The sequence below is a fragment of the Triturus cristatus genome, chromosome 4_2 (assembly GCF_964204655.1).
Source record: "Triturus cristatus chromosome 4_2, aTriCri1.1, whole genome shotgun sequence".
NCBI lineage: Eukaryota > Metazoa > Chordata > Amphibia > Caudata > Salamandridae > Triturus > Triturus cristatus.
The window spans coordinates 658,825,001-658,850,917 of NC_140586.1; the positions used below are offsets into that span (position 1 = coordinate 658,825,001).

The 25,917-nt window shown below is 49.4% G+C and overlaps 1 protein-coding gene across 13 annotated transcripts in view; it reads left to right on the forward strand.

Moving 5' to 3' along the window:
- DOCK7 (dedicator of cytokinesis 7) overlaps positions 1–25,917 on the forward strand; it is an 888,535-nt gene that overhangs the window by 372,965 nt on the left and 489,653 nt on the right. For all 13 annotated transcript variants that reach the window (XM_085602421.1, XM_085602422.1, XM_085602423.1 and 10 more), the window contains one exon: positions 16,908–17,025. In XM_085602421.1, the coding sequence (XP_085458547.1) occupies positions 16,908–17,025 (118 nt within the window). The remainder of the gene's footprint in view (positions 1–16,907; positions 17,026–25,917) is intronic.

The following is a 25,917-nucleotide window of genomic DNA, read 5'->3' on the forward strand; positions in this document are numbered from 1 at the left end:
TATGGAGGTTGACCATTCGAACATCCAGGTCATGAGTTTGTTTCTGAATTGCTGGAGCGACGGTGCAGTCCTGAGGTGTGGGGGGCCTGTTCCATGCCTTGGCTGCTAAGTTCTAGAATGCGCATCCTCTGCTGTTGGTTCGGTGGATCCGTGGGGTGTCGGTAGAGAGAGGCGAATCGAAGATTTCTTTTCAGTTGTTGGAAGGTCAGGCGTTTGTTGATGTATGCTGGTCCTTCGTTGTGCAGGGCCTTGTATGCATGGGCCAGCTTCTTGAACTGGAATCTCATCTGAATTGGGAGCCTGTGTAGTTTCTTGAGATAGGGGTTCTGTGGGTCATTTTGGTGGGGTCGAGGTTGAGTCTTGCTGATGAGTTTTGTGTTATTTGGAGTCTCTTAAGGAGTCGGGCAGTGATTCCTACGTGGTGTGTTTCCGTAGTCCAGTCTGCTGGTGAAGATGGCTTGTGTGATGGTCTTTCTGGTGTTGGCTTGGAGACATCTGAAAATCTTGCGAAGCATACGAAGGGTGTAAAAGCAGGTGGAAGAAACTGCGTTGACGTGTTTCTTCATGCATATGTTGCTGTCCAAGATGTTTCCGAGGGTGTTGGGATGGTCTGTCGAGCTGGGAGGTGGGCTGAGGTCTGCAGGACACCGAGCTTCGTTCCACAGAGAGGTTTTGTTCCCAAAGATGAGGACTTCCATCTTGTCCAAGTTGAGTTTGAGACAGTTGTCCTTCATTCTGTCGGCAATGTTCCTCATGCATTTGTGGAAGTTGGCTATGGTGTTGGAGGGGGCTTCGGACAGTGAGAGAATGAGCTGGGTGTCGTTGGAGACGATGTTGAGCCCATTTGATCTGATGATGTCAACCAGGAGGGTTATGTAGGTGTTAAAGAGGGTGGGGCTAATGGATAATCCTTGGGAACTTCGCAGATTTTCTTGAACTGTGAGGTGAACGGTGAGAGATGGATCCTTTGAGTTCTGGTGGTCGAGGAACAAGGCGTCCCATCTGAGGGTGACACCCTGCATCCCGATATGGTAGAGTCTGTTGATCAGGATTTGGTGGAAAACAATGTCAAGTGTAGCAGACAGGTCGAGGAGGATGAGAGCTGCCATTTCTCCGTAGTCCAGGAGGGTTCTGATGTCATCAGTGGCTGAGATCAGGGCTGTCTCGTGCTTTGGTTAGCTCGAAATCCATATTGGGAGGGGTCCAGAAGGTTGTGGCCTTCTAGGTGTTGAGTGAGTTGCTTGTTGATCGCCTTGATTCAAGGACTTGTGCAGGGAAGGGAAGTAGAGAGAGATGGGCCAGGAGTTCTTTGGTTCGGCTGGGTTAGCAAATGGTTTTTCAGGAGAGGCCTCACTTCAGCAAGTTTATAGTCCTCAGGGAAGGAGGCCATGGTGATGAGGTGTTCAGGACCTTACTCAGCTTGTTGCCGATTGCCTTGCTTACGAAGTGGAAAACGTGGTGGGGGGAGAGGTCTGAGGGTGCTCTTGAGTGTGTGGAGCTCATGATGGAGACTGTATCTTGCGTGGTGAGGAGGTTCCAGTGGGTGAGCCGTTGTTCTGGGGTTTGTGTTTGTGGGTGTGAGCTGGTTGATGCTGTTCGCGGTAGAAGGTTGGTGTTTGAAAGTTTCGTAGATGGCCGAGATCTTGGTATGGAAGAAGTCAGCAAAGCTGTCGCACAGCTCTTGGAAGGGGGTAATGTTGTCCTCTGTCACTGGTAGGTTGGAGAACATCTTCACTATGGTGAAGATTTTCTTGCTGTGATTTGTACTGGCTTAAATGTGGTCTGCTAGGGCATCCATGTTAGTTTCTTTTATGTGGCGATGCTACTGGTTGAGGGCAGTCCTGAATACGGTCCGATCTTCCGTCTTTCTGCTGATACACCACTTCCATTCTTATTGGCTGCAGTTGCATTTGGCAGAGTGCAGTTCCTTGGTGAACCAGATTACTCTTCTGATTGGTCTTTATAGCTTTATGGTTTTGGTGGGGGTGATGGTGTCGGCGCATCTCATGATCAGGGTCGTGTGTTGCGTCTGGGAGGTTGGATTGGAGACCGTTGTTCCACTGGTCTTCTGATACTTTCTTCCTGTCTCTGGCATGGATCTGGGGGTGTGATGCTGGCAAGGGTTGGTCCTAGATGGTGTAGTGGTCGAATCTGGATAGATGTGTGGTTGTACCTGACTTTGTCGCTGGAAGTGAAGTTTGGGTGGAGCGTGTGTTCTGGGATGTGGGTGGGGTTGGTGACAAGCTGCTTGAGGCCGATGTTGCTCATGCTCTCCAGGATGTCAGTGGTGTTGGCGTCGCTAGGGTCATCGAGGTCGAAGTTTAGGTCCCCAAGGAAGATGTATTGCTTGGAGAAGATTGCAAGAGAGACAATAATGTTTGGGATGGCATTGCAGAATCTTGGGCGTGATCCTAGTGGTCTGTAAGCGAGGGTGCCTCTGGTGCTTTTCCTGTCTATGTGGAGTTGAAAGTTGAGGGGTTCCATTATTGGGGTTGGGTTTTCATGCAGCAGATGGTGTCCCTATAGATGATGGCGATTCCACCTCTGTGTTTGGTGGTTCGGTCCGGGTATGTTATTTTGTAGCCTTCGGGTATGGCGATAAGGCTGTCAGGAGTGGAGGCTGGGTTTAGCCATGTATCTGTGAGGAAGATCACGTCCTGGGTAAGGGATGAGATCGTGTCCCCCATCTCCGTGGCGTCTTTGCTGAGTAATTGAGCGTTGAGTAGGATGCACTGGCGTTGTCTTGTGTGGTCTTGGTTGGCCTGGCGAAAGTGGTTGCTTTTGCACAGTTCCTGGTATCGGTTGTTTCAGTGCTGAAGGTGAGGTGGCGGTGCCAGCAGGAGAACGGTTCTCTGGTGGTGCACGGGGATGTGAGGCAGCAGTGATGGTTGTTTTTACGTTCAGGGTTCGGATGAATGCAGCTGTGTAGCTTCTTGTGGTGGGAGAGCATGGGGTCCTTGCGCTGGTCGCGGTCCAGGCGTGGATGGGCGCAGACGGGCTTCCCTTTGGCGCGCTGGAGGCGTGCGGCTGCACAACGACCTCCATAAATAGTCCTGGAAGCTGGAAGGGGCGGCAGAGCTGAGAAGTAGCGGGAGAATCGGCAGCAGAACAAACAGGCACTTGGGAAAAACTCCAGACAACTATGAGGACATTGGACTACTACCACAGATCAACTCACCAAGTCACTAACATTAACACAGTAAACGCACAATAAATGCCAAAGTGACAGTAAAGTAAATAAAGTAAGTAAAGGTGGAATGAGATGAAACGAAATGACAGGCAATTACAAAGCAATGTGACCACAGCAGGCACAAACGTAGAGTGCTCGGTGATTTGTAGAGTGGTCACCTAGTCAGGGAGCCAAGCAGCTGAATAGTGTCAATGAGGCAGCGGCGAGACAAGACCACGGAGGTAAAGGACTGCACTACATGTAACAGTGCCCTATATAAGAATGCAAAATAAAACAAAATAGACAGATGGTTGTTACTGGAGATACTCTATTTCTGGTGCCTATCTGATTATTTTATGATCCTATTTACCAAGTCCCTACTGGATGCCGGAGACAGCGTGGCCTCTCACTGTTTGGAGCGGACCTGAATGCTGATTGACACCATCCTTCACTTGCAGACCCACATGCAGCTCTTGCTACCAACTATTCGGAGTTAAGATGGGGGACAGCAACAGGCTCTTTACAAACACATGACTGTGGTACTGGGAGTTATGTTTTCACATAGAAATACCTTGCAGGCCCCATTGTTATTCCACACTCTATTCTGGGGTGTTCTTCTGTGCACTAACAGTCATTGACAGAAATGATTCTCCCTAGAAACTGCCAATTTTGCTTGCTGGATCTCATGGTTTACTGCATCCAGGCAATCGAACAAATGAGGATGAGCAGGTTCTAATAATTTATCAAGTGAAGCTCATTTTAGATACCAGACTGTGTCCCCAAGAGAACAAAGATCTCTACTCACCAGAGGTATTTTCTAACATAACGGCAGGATCACTGCCTTTTGGTTGATTTCCTCTGTTGTTCCCCACTTTCTGCTATCATATCTATTCAGTTGTTGCAGCTTCTACCATCTCTCATAAACACTACTTTAGACGATTAGCTCCCTGATTCTTTGAGAGTAAATACCTTCTGTATAAACACAATATTTATTGCGTTGTGGTTTAGCCTCCAGTAAGGGTGTTGACTCCGTCTGTAGCCACCACTTGTGGCGTATCTCAGTGGTGCTTTTTTAGGTCTCGCTAAGTCAGCTCGCATGCGCTGCTCGGAGAGACTTTAGTAAGGGCTTTAAAAAATGCTACCGCCGGCTACAGCTTGCAGTGCAGGTGCGCGGGCGCGCGCTTCAGCAGAGGCGCCATATGGCGTGATTACTGCTGCGCGCGCACCACTGGCGGCCGGCAGTAGCATTTTTAGCTTGCTAATTGCAGCACCGGTGCTTTACTTTTAACATTAAAAGTAAAGTGCAGGTGCCGCGATTATAGCAAAAGTAAAGAAATAGAAACAAACATCTATTTCTTTACTTTTGCTATAATCGCGGCACCCGCGCTTTACTTTTAATGTTAAAAGTAAAGCACCAGTGCCGCGATTAGAAAGAAAACAAGCATTGGCATAGCCAATAGGTCTCGCCTTTGGGACCTTATAAGTGTTTAGCCATGTAACAGATGCATAACTAAATACTTATAAGGTCCCAAAAGCGAGACCTATTGACTATGCCAATGCTTGTTTTAAATGTGTTGCACCCACTATGTCTCCTGCTGGTTAGAAATGACTTTCCTAAGTTATGCACCAAGTCAGACAGTCTGCCATGTTGTTCCCTTCCCAGGTCGTTCCACCATTGCCAGATTTTGAGAAATCTAGACAGTCGAGGCTGTGGGATGTCTGGTTGCCTGACCTTGTTCATGGTGGGTCTGTTTTTCATGCTAGCATCATTTCGCTGGTATGTCCAAGTGGTGTATCAGTGCTTCCGCATTTCCTGGTCCAGATCGACGGCAAAGGAATAAGAGTAAACAGTTGGACTGATGCATAAACTGCAGGTATCATCTCAGTTTGACCACACTGAATCCGAATGGGTCTTCTCAACTTTTCATACTTGTGCGTTCATTAACAAAATCACTATTGCATTAGTTAAAAATGAACAATTCTTACTTGTCAACAATGACTTAAGACAGCCTTGTGAAGAACGTGTGCTCTCAGAATACTCCTTTATTTCACAATGAACCAGCATTTCTAAATTGGCACTTGGAGTGTTGAAGATTACGGATTGAAACCTTTCAGATGGTTGTCATTTTCTTATGAGATAATGTAGCACATTCTTTGCCATAACAAACGTTTTTGAGTGGGAAGTTTATTCGTTTGGTTGCATGTGAAAGCTTAGATCTCTTTTGTGTACAAGTTTCTTTTGAGTTTCATTTTTTCCCTATTATGTTAAAGATAAAGCTTTCAGTTTTATTTATTTTTGCTGATTGTCTTGTAGGTAAGTCTTTCAGTTCTATTTTTTCAGTTTAATTGTTTTTCAAAACCTTATCGATGAGATGTTTAGCAACACAGTTTAATAACACAAAGAACAAACTGACTCGCTTGCTCACTTGTGATCCCTTATGTGCTTGGGAAAGAGGATTTAGTCTAGGTTTTTCAGTGAATACTTTTGCAGTCTGGTTATCCACCTTCAACACTGTTACTCCCCTTTACATAAACCTCTTGCATAACACAGTGTTACATGCAGGTGGCAAAGGGTTGCTACCCTTTTTGCGACATAGAAAAGATGTTTGTTCACTGTTGAGGAAATTCAGTCTGGGCTGTTGCCGGAAACCCTCCTTGACTTCTCTTAATCTCTGGGAAAAGTTTAATTCCGTGAGCCCCGAACTTCTGTTGTCTCATGGCTTTGGTCGAAGTCAGAATGGTTTCTTAAACACACTCATCAATCAAACGAAATGTCCAATCTAACCACTTCTCATTGTCTGTCAGCTTTCTCACTAGGGTCTGGGAGATTGTGAATCCACTGAGCAATAAGTCAAGAGTCCCTGCTGGCTCTGGCAGTATCAACAAGACACTGATCCCGTTGCATCGTTCTCAGTTTTCTAGATGGGGGAGGTTGCTTTATTTTCTCTCTTTCACTGAGCACATTACCCTCCGTCATGTAAAAACACTGCATCAGTTCTGGCCCTGCACCTCATTCTTCCTGGTTTTCCCCTCTATGATGATGGACTTCTTTTTCATCTGCACCACCCTTTTATTTAGTTTTCAAAGCGTGTTCCCCATTGTGATGATTAAAGCTTCTATTCTTCCCAGTACACTGGATCCCAAACTGGTGATGTTTCCATGGAGGTTCACCCTTCTATACCATTCTTTTGCTTTCTTCTCCCCTCCTCCATCCCTTTCTTTCTGTTTATGGAAGACTTGTGATCCTTCCTAGAGGGGACCTTGTTCTTAATTATTCAGTAACCTGCATGGAATAAGTAGCCACAGACAGTGTTTGACTTTTGTCCATTTGGACCTTTTAGGTCCCTGTGTTCACTGTGCCACAGGACTCAAGCATGAGCTCACTGAGGATGCTTAAATTGGCTGAATCTGGTCAAGAGTCGCTTGTATTTCTGTCTAAAGGGGACCTGGCTTGGCAGTTATTGTGGAAATAAGGCTGAATCGCATAGAGATGGACTTTGACTGGAGAGACATGATGTGCAAGTAAAGATCGACTGGAATGCTGCCCTGTGCATTTGCCAGCAACTGAGACTGCCTGGAAGCATTCCACCCATTACATTTGGGTTTTCCTCCATGCAATGCCGTAAGTGAGATGTGTATGCCCAGTTGTGGGTCCTGTGCTCACTCTGCCACATGACTTAAGTTACACCTCACTGATGAGGCCCAAGTAGGCCAAACCCAGCCTTGCATTGCTTGTGTCCTCCAGAGGCCTATGTTTGTCTTAACGATTCTGCAGGGAATCAGGGTTCACAGCTCGGATCCCACAGTACATGCTTGCATCTGCTACTCCTACAACTTCAAGGGAGAAAGCCCACAAGGTTGTGGGCCCATCTGGACGTGAGTTCCACAGGAGCTCAGTGCTAAGCCAGCTATTTTGCAGGCAGCACGTAAAGCTCATTCAGTTAATTAAGTTTTTACCCTATTAACTTCTTTGCATTATGAATTGCTTATGATTTTGTAATGTCTTGTGAGTTTACAATGATGGAATTATTTTGGCTCCTCATGAACTCCGTAGAGGTATGACATAATGGATAGAGTGTACTCCAGTGAAGGCTGCTTTAGAATTTTGAAATCGCAGTTACAAGCAGACGAATAAAGACGTGCACTACCAAGCTCAGTATGTGGCGTAGTCATTTACGGGTACTCCGGCAGGGAAGACGCTGGACGTGTCGCTATGTTATGATTCTTTCTTGTTTGACTTTTGATTCTGGTGTTAACTTTGATAATGGAGGAGTCATTTTTAGCCCGTTGCCCAGTTCCTATGAACTGTTACGGCTGTCTTTTGTGCACCATTAATGTGGCAATAGGGAATAGAATGCAGTAGTCTCTTCCTCTGTCAATATACTCTACACACCTTATCCATGGTCCAGCTGGACTCCGGTATGCGAGGAATCCACATCCACTGACCAAGATAATGTTTTCTTCATGGAAATGAGCCACTGACTCGCCTGCCTTCTTCCCTAGCTCCACCCCTCTATTTGAATAGACTGCTCGAAACATGTTGTGATATAGAGTGTTGCACTTTTGTGATATTTAACACCGATCGAATTGTGAGTCTGTCATGACATAACCTTTTACTGAATAGCCAATTATATTATTTCCTTAGAAAACCTATTCCTGAAACATATGTAGCCTATTGTGCTTCATCTAAATCCACTTCTATCCTGTAGTTCCAGAGACCTTTAAGGCTGGCACCTGGGCATGCGCGCCCTTATAAGTGTGGGTCCCTGTTATTAATTATAGCAATTAGCAATGGCCAATTTTCCATTAAACTGCGACCCTGCAAAGAAGGCCATTAACTCCCCTGAACAGATCGCTCAGTGCTTTTTTAACGAAAAAAAAGGGGGTTTTGCCATTTAAGTTTGAGGCTTCTCGGAAGCACTCCCTTTAGGACACCCCGTGAGCTAGAGATGCACTACACACAAGGAAAGTAAATGGGCGCAGATTATACAATGTTCTGTCATGGAACCTATTACCACTGAATGAAAATGTTAATGTTAATGGCACATGAATCTATTATACTGATTTTTTGTGCCGTTAGCGGTGCAATTTATTTAGAAAGTGTTTATCTCCTCGTTTTCTCAGGGGATAACAGTTATCATTAAATTATGTAAGTGAATTCTCGGTGTAATTAAAACAGGCCATTACTTCCAGAAAGGCTCGTGTTACACTCCCCTTCCTTGATGAATGGACGTAAAACGCTGACAGGTTAGGTTGCTCGTGCGACGCTCCATTGATACCCGGGAGTCGTCCATCTTGTTTCGAACCTCCTGAAGTTGTGCGTGATCTTTACTATAAATAAATCCGAATGATTTTTTGTTCTAATTGTCCATTTACTTTTTCAAATTATATTTGGGACTGGGAAACATGAGTATTGATGATTCCTGGAAAGACCAGGGTAAGAGACAGAGATTGGATAATTTTATTGTGTAATTAGAGGCGCCACAGCAGCGTGTTTCCCTCTTTAGCATTCATTTGACGTGGGCTTTAAAAGGAAGCGGCTGAACACATGGGAGATAGAGGTTTCTTTCTTACGCAGTGCAGTGTTTGGGAGGGAGGGGTGGGGGGGCAAAGCAGGCCGCTGACCAAGGTTTGTGTGTAAAAGGCCGCTTTATTGGAGACAGGTGCACATTACAATTTTAAAACCTTGGCCGAAACGCCTTCCAAAACTAAACCTCGCTAAATATAACATACCTAACCCCGCCCCCTCCCCTAAATTCCTTCGAGCCCGCCCCCGCCCGTACAATACAACATTACAACAATATCAAACATTACATTCCTGTATAACCCCCCCAACAATCTCTAAATACAAACCTTCCGTTAACCAAACTCCCCTGCCTGCCCCTTTACAGCTATCGGCCCCCAAACTGTGTAACCGAACTAAACTTACCAACCTATCCTTTCCCTGTCGATAACCCAACTCAACAACATAACTCCACCAACCTCCGGTAAAACTGTCCAAAATTCACCATAACCCCCGCACTGCACCTGCTCCAAGCGACAAAAATACAAGCGTATACAAACCCCTGCACACCTGTCCCCAGAAAACCGCCCAAAAAATACAAAAGTGGAAAAAAGAAAAACAAAAACCAACAAAAGTGTTTTTTGTGGGGGAGGGAGGGTGGGGACAAAAAACACAGCACTAGCCTAGCTCCCAGCCACCAGGTCACCAAACCTAAAATGGTGGCCGGGAGCAGGCGCCCAAAGTATTTATACTTGGGCTGCATTTAGTTAGAAAAAGGAGCCCAAAATTCAAAAACGGCCGCGCAGGGCCAGCCACGCCCCCCCACACGCCCCCTCCCAAACTGCCCGGGGGTGGGGACTCCCTTCGGTCCCCACCCCCCCCAAGCCCTCTTGGGAGGGAGGGGTGGGGGGACAAAGCAGGCCGCTGACCAAGGTTTGTGTGTAAAAGGCCACTTTATTGGAGACAGGTGCACATTACAATTTTAAAACCTTGGCCGAAACGCCTTCCAAAACTAAACCTCACTAAATATAACATACCCAACCCGCCCCCCGCCCCCTCCCCTAAATTCCTTCGAGCCCGCCCCGCCCGTACAATACAACATTACAACAATATCAAACATTACATTCCTGTATAACCCCCCCAACAATCTCTAAATACAAACCTTCCGTTAACCAAACTCCCCTGCCTGCCCCTTTACAGCTATCGGCCCCCAAACTGTGTAACCGAACTAAACTTACCAACCTATCCTTTCCCTGTCGATAACCCAACTCAACAACATAACTCCACCAACCTCCGGTAAAACTGTCCAAAATTCACCATAACCCCCGCCACCCAGAAAGAGGGGGGCGGTGAAACTACCCACCCCTCTTTCTGCCCCCCCAACAAAAAGCTTTAAACACTACGAGCCTGATTCTGCACATTCAACCACCGAGACAAGACCTCCCGAAGTTCCAACAAATACAAGTCCATGCCCAACCTTGACAAGTGGACCCCATCTCCACGAAAAAATTCTACCGCCTCAAAACGGATATCTTTGTGCGTCACCCTCCCAAAACCCAAATCTCGACAACACCTGGAGATCTCCAAATTCACCTTCTTCCGAGACCTGTCAATAGCCCTGGGATTCAAAGCCCCTCTCCACACCCTCCGCGGGACCAATTCTGTCCAGAGAACATGACAACCCGACCATCGCTCCTTCAACAAAGCCAAATCCCTTTTCATGGCACGCAATAATACCACCCCTTTTACACTGCAAAGATCGTTCTCCCCCAAATGTATTAAAAGAATATCCGGGCATTGTCCCCTCACCATGGCTTTATTCAAACATGGAATCAGCTCCCTCCAAAGCATACCTCCCTTCCCTTTCCAGATCATTCGAAAAATGCTGTCATTAAAACCCAAACTCCCCCCAAAATAACTTTTGCACGCTTGAACGTGCGCCCACTTGACGAAGGAATGCCCCACAATCCACACCGTCAATTCCTTTGTGTGTGGCCCAGCCACCGAACCTGAAAAGAAAAACAAGAATGAGACTCAAACCAAAGAGGTGGACGCAGGCGCCTCTGCTGCATTTTCGCGGACATATTTGTTAAAACAGTCTGATGACCAACGCCCTAAGCGCATTATGTCGCCCTGGGACCAACCCCGATTATGCGCTTCAGTTGCCGCCCCAATCCTGAAAGAGTGTGTCCCAAACTGGGCCCCATCCAAACCAATACGCTGTAACCCCTTGTGCAAGACCATACGCAGCTGATAGTCCGTGACGCGCGACCCATTCATATGCCGGAAAACCAAGTCGCCCCCATCACCCCCTGATAGTCTCTTCCATTGCCTCGCCAAACGCAGTGGACATGTACAACTGGGGGCTCCTGCCTCTAACCACACCCCCTTTCCAACACCCCTCTGGTCCGTTTTTGAACTGGACAACCAAATGTTAACGCCTGTGTCCGTGAAGAACACGTCCTGCCAACGAATGCCCCGCTTTACTTTGGTCCTAAGGAGTTCAGAAACCCGAAAAGCCCCAAAAAACATGAACACCATAAGGGTAGCAAACAGCGAAGCCTCAAAATCATCCCTGCAAACTGCAGGCAAAACTGCCAACAAACGTGCTAACGTCTGCCAGGAAATAGGTAAACGGGACAACACGGTTCCACCCCGCTCTCTAGCCCAACCCTCAAGCATCCTGCGTCCTATGTCCCCAGCAGACGGGGAATAGCCCCAAAAAAGCTTACCCATAAAGGAAATCCCCGCCAACTTCCCAGCAATGGTGACTCTAGACAAACCCTTCTCAATGAGGTCAAGGATAAATTGAACTACATCTTCTGAACTGCGCCACGCTTCCTCACTCCTACAAGCTCCTGAGGACAAAAATTCCTTCCACGCCAAAGCATACGCTGCACGAGTGGAAACAGACAAAGAACCTACCACCAGTTGAAATACCCTAAGTTGCCGACAGACCAAAGGTGCTCCGGCATCGGGGTCGGTGTCCTGTCCGCCTCCTTGGCCAGCCCATGGAATCTCCCCCACTGCGAACGAGACAAAGCATCCGCAATGTCATTGTCCACACCCGGCACGTGCAAAGCCCTGAATGAAATATCATAGCGCAAACAGCCCAGTACAAACACCCTCATCAATTTCAAAATCTGCTCATCCCTGGCTGACTGTCTGTTGACTATTTGCACCACCGCCATGTTGTCCACACGGAACAGGACCCTCTTATGTTCCAGCTCTTTGCCCCAAATGGTCAAAGCAACCAACAGTGGAAAAAGCTCCAAAAAGGCAATGCTCCGCCCACCATTCCTCCACTCCTGCGGCCATTTCTCTGCACACCATCGCCCTTGCCAGTAAATGCCAAAACCATCACTGCCCGCTGCATCCGAAAACATTTGCACATCCCACTGCACATCCTCGTCCCTGGCCAGTGGTACTCCGTTAAAGGAGTGCAAGAAAAAAGACCACATACGCAGATCTTCCTTCACGCCTGCCGACAAACGCACGTGATGGTGAGGTAAATGCTGACCCGCCAAAGCCCGGCCCAGGCGCCTACAGAAAGTCCGGCCCGCCCTTACCACCCTGCAAGCAAAATTCAAATGGCCTAACAACACCTGGATGTCCTTCACTGTCACCTTCGGCCGGGCTAACATTGTGTCCAGTAAAACCAGCATTTTGGATTTCTTATCCTCAGGCAAACGAGCCTGCATTGCCACCGAGTCAAGCTCAATACCCAAAAAGGAGATGACAGTATCAGGCCCCATCGTTTTTTCCGGAGCCAACGGCACCCCCAACTCCTCCATAAGCTCATGAAAAGATTCCAGAGCGTGCCGGCACTCCGAGGAGCCCGGGGAGCCCACAAAGAAGAAATCATCCAAATAATGGGTGACCAAGCTGTGACCAGTGCGATGCGTGAAAAACCATTGCAAAAAAGTGCTGAACAGTTCAAAAAGGGCACAGGACACAGAGCAGCCCATTGGTAGTGCCTTGTCTACATACCATTTACCCTCGAACTGTATACCCAACAAAGGCCAATCGTCCGGATGAACCGGGAGCAGCCTAAAAGCCGACTTGATATCGCACTTTGCCATGCCTGCAGCTGCGCCCGCAGTCACGACAAGTGACATGGCGACGTCAACTGAGGAGTATGACACCGAAGCAGCGTCTTCATCGATAAAATCATTGACTGACGACCCTTCAGGCCATGACAAATGTTGAATCAGCCGAAACTGCCCTTCCTCCTTCTTGGGCACCACACCAATGGGGGAAATGATCAAATTATGCACTGGCCACTCTCCAAACGGGCCTGCCATCCTCCCCTCCGGCACTTCTTTACACAGCTTCTCACGCACCACCAGTTTATGCTCTGAGGCGGATTTCAAATTATCCGCCCACCTTCTCTGCCGGGGCCCGTGGTACCCCAAACGAAAACCCCACTTGAAACCATCCAGAATTGTCTGTTTTGCCACCAAGTCCCCGTAGCCCTTCAACGCTTCCTCAAGCTGAACCAATTTAATTGGCGTAGGAGCCCTTTGGCCCAGAACCCTGTGCGCCCCTACCCTCCCGTCCACCCTGTGACTTCTGCGCATTGCCAGACATCCCTGCGCCTGCCTGCTGCCCTTGCTGTCCGCCTGATGGCCTAACGCCCCAGCAGTTGACGAGAGGGTGGCGCTTGCCGCACTTGGAACACTCGTGACGGTATTTGCAATACTCCCGAGTACATAGGCATTTGTTGAAATCCCAACATGCCCCGACCCCAGACTGTGATGCGGCTGAGCCTCCCACCCCACCCCGGGTGGGCTTTCCCTGAAAGGGCCGGTAAACTAGAGGGAGACCACTAGCCGTAAAAATAGTCTTACCCCCTGGCGCGGCCCCCATGGTATGCTGCCACAAATCATTATCTAGCTCTCCCCACTTTGCCTCTGAATCCCAAGCCATACGGGCCCTAAATTCTTCATCATACTGTGCCCAAGCGTAACCGTTACCTGTAATCTGGGCCTTCCTTATTACGTCCATATACTTGAATATGGCCACGCAGCGCTCGAGGAACTTTTCACAGTATACACTGGCATAAATTCAAAATGCCGCCGTCCAATTTTCAATCGTCAGCAGCACCTTAGGGCGCTTAGCCAATTCATACTCCTCTTCCTTAGAGCCCTCCTTAGACCTCACCTCCCTGTGTAAGAGCTTCAAAATCTCCACATATTCGCCCTTCCAAATACGCTCCTTCGTTGCCAACATTAAATGGGCACCTAAAGGCTTAGTCACCCCCATATAAGGGAGCTTCTTAATCTTTAACTCCTTGCTCTGTGGCTTGTCCTTACCATCACCTGCCTCTGTATTTGTCCCACTCTCCATCTTAGCCCCCGGAAACGTTCCCTCCGTCCCCGAGCCAACCCCTATATCCTTCACATACTTCCCTCTATACAATCTCCCCTCCGACACACCCCCTCCCCCATCCTCCCCAGACCCCACAGACACCATAATAGGTTTGGCCTGTGATTTAGCGCTCTCACCTGGCTCTAAAGAGGGTGTGCGGACCGACTCCGACCGCCTCTCCAACCTCTCAGAAGAATCCCTTGGAGGATGAGCCCTTACCAACGGGCCGTGCTCTCTCTTGGATTTCATCACCACAGACTGCTTAACAGGTGCCACACCGGGGACCTGCAAAAAACTACGAGAAACATGAGAGTGCCCCCCCTCCTCACATTCCCGTAGTTCCCCTTCTTCGGGGCTCTCTTCCTCATAATCAAGCAGAAGTGGCTCCTCCTGCGAAATTTCCTCTGTAAAATCAACCACACGGGCCTTACCAGACCCTACATTAGCACAACCGGCCTGAACAGCCTTAAAAACACCATGCGGGTCCTCCCCCGTCCGTTGACTCATATAACCATCCATCTTATCCGAAAATTCCGTCCACCTCGACCGTCGTGACGTTGGGGCCAGCGAGGTCGCGCCTGACCTTCTTGTGCTGGCCGCGACGGGATCCCCCGCCGGTACGGAATGTGCCGCGCAAGGCCTCATCCTCCCTTCTCCTCGGCGATAATGGCCCGCACCTCGCCCTACCGAGTCTGCTGCGCTGCAACGCTTTCTGTCCTGAAATGAAAAAGTTTGGACTGGTGTGCTGGGACCCTGAAAGCCAACCGGGCCACCCGCCCTATGACCACTCAATAAAACTTCCCTATCTTGCCTTCCCCCGGAAAAACCTACATGCTCCATAGTATCCGAAAACGTCGAAACCACGCCTTCCTCGTCCCCACTCCAATCTAGCATCGCCTGCACCACCGCCGACGCAGATCCCACATCCCGCGCAACCCCTCCAACCCGCGAACTGCCTACCCCAACGCCAGCCGCGCTGCCAGCACCCACGCCTGCCCGCATCCCCGAATCCAAAACCACCCAGCGCTCCTGCACCTGAAACGGGCCCAACGCCACATCCCCCACACCACTCCGCACTCCCTCAGACCACGAGGGGAAAATATCCAAACCTTCCCAGGCTAAATCCCCCCCAGCTGGCTCCAGATCCCCAAAACCCAAAACCTCCTCCCCACTACTACCCCCCCCCCTACCCCCGCCCTGCTCTGACCTTCCCCATAACTCAAAAAACGCGAACCCCCCCGCTGCGAGGAAACTGAAACCCCAGAGACCCCATGATCCCTACAAGGAATTAAATCCTGCTGAGAAACCCACCCCCCCACCTGAGCCCACTCACCTTCACCCAATGAACTCGGCCCCCTCCTTAAAGATGAAGGAGGGGAAAACAATAAAGGGCTTTCCTCTCCTGACACCCCTACAAACCCCTGCTCCCCCACCACCTCTGCCATGCCAAAAGCCCCACAATCCTGCTCCTCATATGATTGCCCCGCGAAACGCTCTCCTGACACACCAGTACCCGACCGCTGGCCCCTCAAGACCCCAGCGCCGCCTGCCCTGTCACCTGCTTCATCACCATCACGCTCGCGAGGAGAAAACACCGCACACGCCAAGTGCTTAACCCCTTGACCCGCCCGGCCCGCTCCGCACACATCAGCGCCTCCCTCTTCCTCCTGTGACCGCGCCGGAGCCTCCGGCACAGAAGAAGCACGCCGCTTGTACACGCGCCCTCCCCCGCACTTGCCCCTCACCGCGGGGGAGGAATAGGAGCGCACCGCTGCCGCCCTCACCCCCGAACTGAGCTCCCCAGCACGCCATACCTCACGGCCTGCCCCAGTCACACCTCCCGCCACACCCCGCGTAACCGGCGCCCCTCGCTGTAAAACGTCCGCCGGGGCCGCTTTCTTAAAGCGCTGGCGGCCCCGCTCACTCACCGCCATAGTTTTCATCCGCTTGGGCGAAGTGCAGGCGGCCACGCCACGCCTGCCGAGGCCTGACGCATGGGCCGCGACGGCCCTGCCACCTCACCAACGACGAGGTCCATCCGGCCCGCCTTGCTCAGGAGCCGGAGGGCTTCCAAAACGCGGTAATCACCTTCCGCCATAGTAAATAGGACGAAATACTACCAAAAGACAAGCTAAACTACCCTGACAAAAAACACAGCACTAGCCTAGCTCCCAGCCACCAGGTCACCAAACCTAAAATGGTGGCCGGGAACAGGCGCCCAAAGTATTTATACTTGGGCTGCATTTAGTTAGAAAAAGGAGCCCAAAATTCAAAAACGGCCGCGCATGGCCAGCCACGCCCCCCCCACACGCCCCCTCCCAAACTGGCCGGGGGTGGGGACTCCCTTCGGTCGCCACCCCCCCCAAGCCCCCCTTGGTATAGAAGTTGTCAATTGGGTATTTGTTCTTCTACGACTGATAAATAGCTATAAATGATACTTCATTTTGAAATGCTGCACATGAATTATAATTGTGTTTTATGCGAATTCGTTTATATGCAATGTTTTTGAAATACTTGGAATTAAATAGCTTGTCAATAAAATAGATAACATGTTTTTCAGATTGTATTGGGCATAGAAATCGTAAAACGTGCAGTAAGCAGCATTTTTGATAAAATTATTCCGACTTAAAAATGATTTTGAATGAATTAAATAACTTGCGATGATAGAAAATGGTATAGCTACACATATACTTTCAGAGACACAAACTTTTCTTCCAACCCCTCACACGTATCAATCAATCAGGATTTGTCTTGTGGGGATCCAGGCGTATGTGTTTGTTCATGAAATAGTAACGGTCCCCTGGTGTGATGGAGATTGTTTTGTGAAGGAGTCTCCTTTAATTTGTCTGTACTTTGCTTTCACAGGAATCTTCTGTATGTATATCCACAAAGCCTTAACTTTGCAAATCGACAAGGTTCTGCAAGAAACATAACTGTAAAGGTCCAGTTCATGTATGGAGAAGATCCAAGCAATGCAATGCCGGTAAAATATATGTATATATTAAAATATGTTATGCGTTGTACATTTTTTTGGGCCGATCTTGGGTAAGGCAGAGCTAAAGATAATTCCCGATTTTCCTGATATACATCTGGTTGTTTGCGTTGTGCACTGCAGGGAGTGGGACAGGAAGGTGAGGGACTGGGGTAAAGGAAATGAAAGTCAGGAAGATGAGGGAAGGAGGAGATATAGGGGCAGTAGAGCATAGGAGACAAAAGGACAATGGAAGAGAGCATCAGCTATTCTTGTTTTTTCAATGATTATTTGGCACATTCTTGGCATAGCAAGATGAACCTGTTTGGATCTTCAGAGTGCGAGCTTCCAAGGAGCCACTAAGCCTGTCTCCAGATTTCACAACGAGGGAAGTAAACCTGCATGATGGTGAAGGATGGAGTTGTAAGGCGATTTTAGTAAAGTGGTTCTAATGACTTAGTTCCTAACAAGCCATCAGTACCTTGGCCGTATCTCTTTCTTACAAAACTGCCTGTGATGTCCCTGGGAAGACTCAAGTGACTGAGGGAAGTATACACAACTGTCTGTGATATACTGCTACAGAAAGACATGTCCTTGAGCTTAAGAATTTCAGAGTGTTCTATGTTGGAGAATGAAAGGCCTTTTGGAGGAGTATCTGGACACCCAGTACTGATCACAATAAGCTCCCAATCCACTTGAATTTAAGGTACTGACAGGTGCAGACAGTTGTAGGACTTATGTTGGGTTAAGTATTGTAAGCCTTTTTATCACCCCCTCATAAACAAAGTGACAAGAAAGTTCTAGAGTCTCCAGTCTCCATCCAGGAGAGACGGTAACGTGTTTTTTGGTTTTAATGGTTTTTATTATTCTGGTTTTATGTTTAGGATTTTTGGGTGCAGGAATAATTCAGTTTTGTTGTGTATGCACTGCTATTTATGTTCAGAACACTGTGTGTGGTTTAGGGAGGGAGTGTTTTAGTGGGGGGGATTCATTGAAGTGAGCTTAAGTTTGGTTTGCTTTCAGTCTGATTTGTTGTTTTGGCAGGTCTCTGTTCATGGTGACTTTTCCCCCCTGCCCCTTTTGGGTCTTCTAGATGTGTTTTTTTGGTACAGCAATACTCTAATTTACCCGGGGAGTAAAATGAACACTCCCCTTGAAAGCAGGGCCACAGCATGAACGCATGTTGCAGCTTTGCTGAAAGCACACCAAATGCAAGCCAGTCTACACCTGTCCTTGCCTGTTCCCCAACCCAGCCACGGTGCTGGTCAGAGTACAGCTCTGATTCTACTTGGAGATACTCCATCCAGGAGTTCTACAACCTGAGGTCCACAGTGGATTGCAGATAGAAGCTTTCACCGTAATGTTACCAGTGTGCACATGTATGCTGCAAAAGGTTTGCATCTCTTACCGTTCAGGAAGTGTTGGAAGTGAAAAGAAGGTAGTCAGGCCATAAGAATAATTATGCTGTCAATCACACCCATACCCGGATCACATTAATCTATGTAAGGTCATCGCATAAGAATGCTTTTCAAAATTGTCAGAGCTTTCTTCTCCTTGCGGCCTATATACAGCTGATTATGCTCCGGATTTGTACGAAAAGTTGTCAGATTTTTTGAAGCCAACATCGTTAAAGTTATTTCTAACTTAAGGTCTAACTCGGTAAGATAGGCTGCTGAGATGAGGACGGTTGATATCAGTAGGATGAGGGCCCATGAACTGCTTGAGTTCAATTCCATCTTGCTGAAAGAGTCTGAGCTTGCTAGTCTCACCTGCAAGATATTGAATTCTATCAATCCAATTTTCAATCGATTAATCAATTATTTAATTTTTCCCTTCAAACGGCAACAGTGCCGTATTGCTGGAAACTGGCCTGGATCATTTAGATGTTAAAAAAAAACCTTTGGTGGGTAGAACTAATTTGGTCAACTTTAGACCAATCTCGCTTCTTTCGTCTGCCTCTAAAATGCTTGAAAGTTTGATTAACTCCCGATTGTCAGTTCATTTGGAGCAATTCAGTCTGTTGGATCCGTCTCAGTCAGGTTTCTGGCCTCAGCATTAGCACTGTGGTGGCACTTGTGGAGGTGATCAACTCTATTAAGACGTTGCTAGATCAAGGAAAACAGGGTGCCTTGATCCTATTTGAGCTATCAACACATTCATACTGTGTAGCACACTATTCTCCTTTAACGCATAGATGACATTGGAGACGTGGCCCAGGCGCTGGCCTGGATTCGATACTTCCTAGATAATAGAAGTCAGGTAGTTTGGATGGCCCACTACTCATCTGACACCAAAGCCCTAAAATTCAGGTTACCACAAGGCTTGGCCTTGAGTTCTACGTTATTTAATATCCAGATATACCCATTGGCTTTCTGGTGTAGTCCATTGACTTGAGTATAGTTTGTTATACTGATGATACACAGTTGTTTCTATCTTTTGAGAATGGTGTCCCCAGTGCGCAGGAAGCTTTCAAGGGTTATTCAGAGACTGCTTTTTCAGTGGATATAGGCCAGCAATCTCCAATATACCTCTGATGAGACCAAGCTTTTGCTGTTTGGACCCCCTTTGCTGTGTGGGGGTGGACTGCTGCCCCCTCCTCCTCTAGCAACTGTAGTTCAAAATTTGAAGGTTAAACTAAACCAGCAATTTGCCTATGAGCCGCAGGTGGCGGTGGTGGTCGGCTCGTTGCGCACCCTCAGGAAAATTTCTTTCTGTTCATGCTACCTCTTCAGTCATGGAAAACAGTCATTCATGTGTTAATCACATCTTGTCTTGACTATGCCAATGTCTTGTATCTGGGCCTACCCAACCATCTGCTCAGGAGGCTCCGGTTGTCCAGAATCCAGCAGTTCAGCTACCATTAAGGATCCCTCACTGGCTGCTGATCAAAGAAAGAATGGTGTTCAAAACTTTGGTTCTGGCGCATAGATTTTTGAAGGCTCTGGCCATAGGTATCTCTTGAGTAGACTTACACACTACTGTCTCTCTATGACCCTTCAATCTGCCGATGCATTTCCAAAAATTGAGATCAAGAAGAGAGAGGGTTCCTCCTTCTCTTTCCTGGCAATCCAAGCCTTCAACCATTTCACTTTACAGCTTCATAAGACTGAAAATTAATGTCTGCTTTGAAAGCTTCTGAAAAACTGCTTTTGCAGGCTAGCTTGCTGAGTAGGGTTTAGGTAGTTTTTTTTGGGGGGGTGTAGTGGGCTATCAGCTCTCTGAGCAGTAGGACACTCCTTGGAGTAACTATGCGCATTAGGAATTTACTCATTGTAACCTAATTATAGCCATTCCACACTAGGATTGTGGGTCCTGACCTGACAACCATGAATGATTCTGCCTCATGGGCAGCATCTCAAAAGCTCACCTGCTCCTTCTACCTCAATGGCTATATTCGTAGTGCATGAAGCTGCAGATATTTTAAGTGCTTGGAAGCTGTCATTGAATCCAAACTGCTAGAAAGCATTTCATATATAAATTGTAAAGAAAGATTTGGAAGTTAATCTGTGTATTGTGCCCCGTAAATGTTTTAAATCCTGTTTTTTCTACACTGAGTGTGACCTCTAATCAGTCACATCAATTGGACTGAAAAATAAATAGGACTGGGGTGTGGCCAGGCAAGGTATTATGGCGGACGTGTGATAGGCGAGCTCCGTCCAGCCTAGGCAATTATCCTGCATTTATCCTGTCCTCCGATCACCTTCAGGTTTCCAGATCGTGCCCCGAGTGAGGCGCGTGTGTGGGCTGCGATCTGTGCCCTGTTTTTGCCCTGAATTTCTGCTCTGAGTGCCACGGTAGCGGCGGCCCGGGGGGTGGCCCGGGGGAGGCTGTACTGCGCCATAAACTGGAGGCCTGGAGCGGCGGCTGACAAACGGAGAGTGCCATACCTGGAGTTCCTGATGCAGCGCTGAGACGGTGACTAGGAGTTTGTGGATACTGCTCGCGAGGTGAGGTTGTCGGGCGGCGGTGGGTACTTGGAGTCAGCCGCAGTCGTCTTGTGTAAGGCCGCCCCTTTCCCCCGCTCTCCCGCCTGGGTCGCGGTGGGACTATCGGCGGTCTCATCGGGCCGCGGGGGGAGACAAGTTGGTTTCTCGGTGGTCACATTGGGCCGCAGGGGGGGGCAAATAGAGGAAGTCGCGCCGCGGACCGGGTCCAGTGGCTGACGCACTGTTGTGGGGCCGGTGTTGAGTCCGTGCCCCCTTAGCGCTCGATCACATAGAGAGCCGCTTTCTGCTCTCCTCTCCATTGACGGCACTGCGCGCTCGCTCCGGCGGCCATATCGGGTCGTGCGAGTTGGCAGTGGTGTAGGCGGCCTGTGGGACTGCCGGAGACCTCAGCGGTCATTATTCACTACCGCGCTTCCTGGAGGCAAGGGGTGGTTGTATGAGGGGCCCTGGGGAGTGTATTGGTGATCCCCCTGGCTCCCTGACTGTGAGCTCTGTTAGTTGTGGACATAGCCAACCTTGAAGACTGTGTAGGGGGCTTTGAGGAGGCAGTGTGGCCCTTCCACAGTGGGCGGTTGCCCCTGACTACTCTTTGATTGGTATTGGTCGCCCCCCCCCCCCCCCTTTTCGTTGTTCAGTTTGCTGGTGATCCTGCGATCGGCGGCCAGGTCGGGTCGCACAGGCCCCGTATCTACTTCTCTGTGGCCCCTCTCTTCCTTGCCTGTTCTCTGGACCGGGGGGTTGTGTCGGCCCATTACGCACGGGGAGTGTGCCTCTCCTCTCCCTGACGCGGAGGGGCCCGCAGTCCTCTGACACAGCGACCTGGAGAATCAGTTCCAGGTAGCTTGGGAGCAAGAGGGCTCAGTGGCCGCCATGACGAGGGACAAGGCAGGCGAGGGTTCGGCCAAACAGAGCACACTCTACAAATATACGGGCCCTGGGGCTGCTGCTGCAGCGCCTGGGGGTGCGCAGGGAGCTGTGCCGGACATGCCAGATAATGCCGCACTCATGGTCGCTATCACGCACTCCTGGGATGTCCTGGATGCTAGGATCGGGGCAGTCGGCTCCAATGTTATGCTCCTCCAGCAAGATCTGCGGAATGCTGTGGCTCGCATTACAGAGGCTGGAACGCGGATCTCTGGAGTGGAAGATGATATTACCACCCTACAGAAGCGGATGGCTACCCTTGAGACAACCCAGCGGGGCCTTGTGACACGAGTGGAAGATGCCGAGGGAAGGGCCAGGTGTAACAACCTCTGCTTTGTGGGCTTCCTGGAGGGATGTGAAGGGGGAGATATGGAGCAATTTCTTACTCAGTGGCGGGAGAGCTGGCTCCCCCCGGAGTCCTTGTCCCGCTGCTTTGTGGCAGAGCATGCCCATAGGGCTCTTATGCAGAAGCCTCCGCTTGGGGCCCACCCGAGGCTGGTTATCGCAAAGTTGCTGAACTGTCATGACTGTGACGTCATTCTCAAACAGGCCAGGGCCAAGAAACCTCTGCTTTTTAGGTCTCGCCTAGGCAGCGCGCATGCGCTGCTCTAGGAGAGGGCCTTTAGGAATCGATCTTCACTTCACTTTTCAAGCACTCGTGCTTGTGGCGACATCCACCTTGCAGGAGCAAGCAGCGGTGCGCCCCGCTGCTCGCTCCCGCAAGGTGGATGGCGCCACAAGCACGAGTGCTTGAAAAGTGCAGACCGCTTGTTATTTATTGAAGGCCCTCTAGTGGCCATTAGCGGTACTAGAGAAGTAACTCTCTTCCCCAGCCCACTAGCGCTGTCATCCTCATACTCAGCATCGCTCTCTTCCCCAGCCCAGCTGCTCTCTTGTTCCCAGCCCAGCCGTACTGTCGTTCCCAGCCCATCAGCGTTCTCTGGGCTCTCATTCCCAGCTCAGCTCAGCTCAGCTCAGCTCAGCTCTGCTCTCATTCCCAGCCCAGCTGTGCTCTCTGGGCTCTCGTTCCCATCTCAGCTGTGCTCTCGTTCCCATCTCAGCTGTGCTCTCGTTCCCATCCCAGCTGTGCTCTCATTCCCATCCCAGCTGTGCTCTCGTTCCCATCCGAGCTGTGCTCTCATTCCCATCCTAGCCGCACTCTTGTTCCCAGCCCATCAGCGTTCTCTGGGCTCTAATTCCCAGCTCAGCTCAGCTCTGCTCTCATTCCCAGCCCAACTGGGCTCTCTGGGCTCTCGTTCCCAGCCCAGCTGTGGTCTCGATCCCTGCCCAACTCTGCTCTCTTTCCTAGCCCAGTAGCGCTCTCATTCCCAGAATCAGCAACACTCTCTTCCCCAGCCCGGCAGCACTCTCTTCCGCATCCCGGCAGCGCTCTCTTCCCCATCCCGGCAGCACTCTCATCCCCATCCCGGCAGCACTCTCATCCCCATCCCGGCAGCGCTCTCTTCAACAGCCCGGCAGCGCTCTCTTCAACAGCCCGGCAGCGCTCTCTTCAACAGCCCGGCAGCACTCTCTTCCCCAACCTGGCAGCGCTCTCTTCGCCAGCCCGGCAGCACTCTCTTCGCCAGCCCGGCAGCGCTCTCTTCGCCAGCCCGGCAGCGCTCTCTTCGCCAGACCGGCAGCGCTCTCTTCGCCAGACCGGCAGCGCTCTCTTCGCCAGACCGGCAGCGCTCTCTTCGCCAGCCCGGCAGCGCTCTCTTCGCCAGCCCGGCAGCGCTCTCTTGATCTATTGGCTTTGTCAATGTGTTTTAGGCATGTTGTACAACAGCACAGATTTTGTTATTCTTTCTTTCTTGTACAACACGGCTAAAGAAAATTAATTCTGTGGTGGAAAGGAGCATACTTCATTTTTTTTTTTTACAGAGAACAGAGGGAAAGCACCACAGAGGGCAGTGGGGGCCAGAGCAACACAGAGGCCGTAGCTCAGGCAACATGAAGGGTGGTGGTAGAAGCACATAAGTAAACAAGCATTGGCAAAGCCTATAATATGTCGCTGTTACAATTCCCCAGTATGTAGGGCATGCATTGGATTGCGAATAATTTCCTCTGGATAACATAGATCATGCGGGTGTCAGCTTAATTTTGCACCAACGAAAATCGTTGATGTTACTTGCCACGAAATGCGCATGTATTTTTTTAGGGTTATAGGCACGAACACGGCATGCCAGTGCTTTAACGTGAGTGCCAGATTATATTAAACGAGAATTTTTTTTTTTTTTTTGGAGGCACAGTGAGATTGAGTGATTTACCCAGAATCATAGGATTTTGAGCAGACACCGGAATGTGAACCTCGTTCCTCAGTTCGAGTCGGCGGCTCTCGCCTTTAGGCAGTGTCTCCTTCTCATGTAGTTTGTGGACTTGCCTGAGAAGGGCCATAAAGATTCAAAACTCGCCAAAATAATCAGGAAATACTACCACAGTATTTATAATTCTCGCTTACCGCTATATTTACTGATAAAATGGGGGAATCTGGGAATTAAACCGCCTTAAGTTATGATCTGAAAGTCAAGTTTGAATACTAAAAAGGCATCGTCCGCTTTTATCTTCCCAGGGTCCATAAAGAGAGCACCACTCAATTGGTTAAGAGGGGCGAGTGTAAAATATGTATTTTTTTAAATGATATATCGTTACAACTATAACCAGCCAAATGCCATATCATGGCAAACACTAGTTATTACAATATGCAAACCTAATGCTGTCCTAGTGGGCTGACTCTCCTACCAGCATCATCGGGTGCCCCTAACCTATGTCGCCCAAGCGATTCCTGCAATTTTGTAGCACTTGTAAGAATCACTGCCAGCCGAGGTCCGTGCATCGGTGGGGCCGGGTGGGGGGGATTTCGAAGGGACAATGCAGAGGGAAAATTAAATTATTAATTTTCTCTCGCCTCATCGTCCGTCAAAATACCCCCACCCGGCCCCACTGCTGTTACCTGCACGGACCGTGGCTGATCACTGCATCAGCCATACCAATAGCCTCCCCGGATGCTCCACTAATCCTGACCTCGTACCAGGGCACCACTACATTCCCTGTGGTGACCAATCTGTCCTGATTCAATAACAACTGGCACTGCACAGAAAACGAAATGTGCCGAACTTTGCTACCTTTACAAATTCTGGAAGCACCATTGCTACTCCAGCTCATTAGATAGTCCAGAGACATGCAGCACACTCTTTCATAAAGAAGTATAATCCAATGTCACACAGTCTGTCTTTGATGCAAAGGCTCTAACATCTGAGACTAACTCATTGATGCTAACGCTCTAACTCCTGAAACTAAAGCGGACTCTACACAACGACGACGACCCCTTGATAATTTCCTGGGTCATTCACTTCACTTTTCTCGCACTCGTGCTTGTGGCAGCATCCACCTTGCGGGAGCAAGCAGCGGCACACCCTGCTGCTCGCTCCCGCAAGGTGGATGCCGCCAAAAGCAGGAGTGCTTGAAAAGTGCAGACCACTTGTTATTTATTGAAGGCCCTTTAGTGCTCATCAGCGGTACGGTAGCCTTATGTTTTCATGTGAGGTGTGAGGTCATCTATTGGCTGTCACTGGACTACAGCCTTTCAAGTGCCTGTGATAAGTGAACCATCATCCACCACCGTCTTGAAATGCTGCATCCCCTGACGCTGCAGTACACTGAAGGCCAGGAGGGGCACATTATTTGACCAATGGACCCACCGGGTACTGTCAGTCCTCTCCTCATGTCCTGCCCGCCCTCGAGCTTCACACGCATGCTTAGGCCAATGCATAGATGGTCTGATCCTTTCATTAAGTTTAAGCCGCACAAAGGGGTAAGTTCTCGCTCTCACAAGTAGCCAGTGTTCGTCCTGATGATGTCTCCTTGACGTCACAGAGAACAAAGTCATGAACTTGTCCCATTAAGCAGATGCTTGAACGAGTAGCAAAGAGCAAACATTTGGATGAAACTTACATTTGGAAGTGATAATTTTGGACCCACACCAATAGCGCCACTCCTCCTTGAGCCTGCTGCAAGAACCGAAAATGAAGTCCCG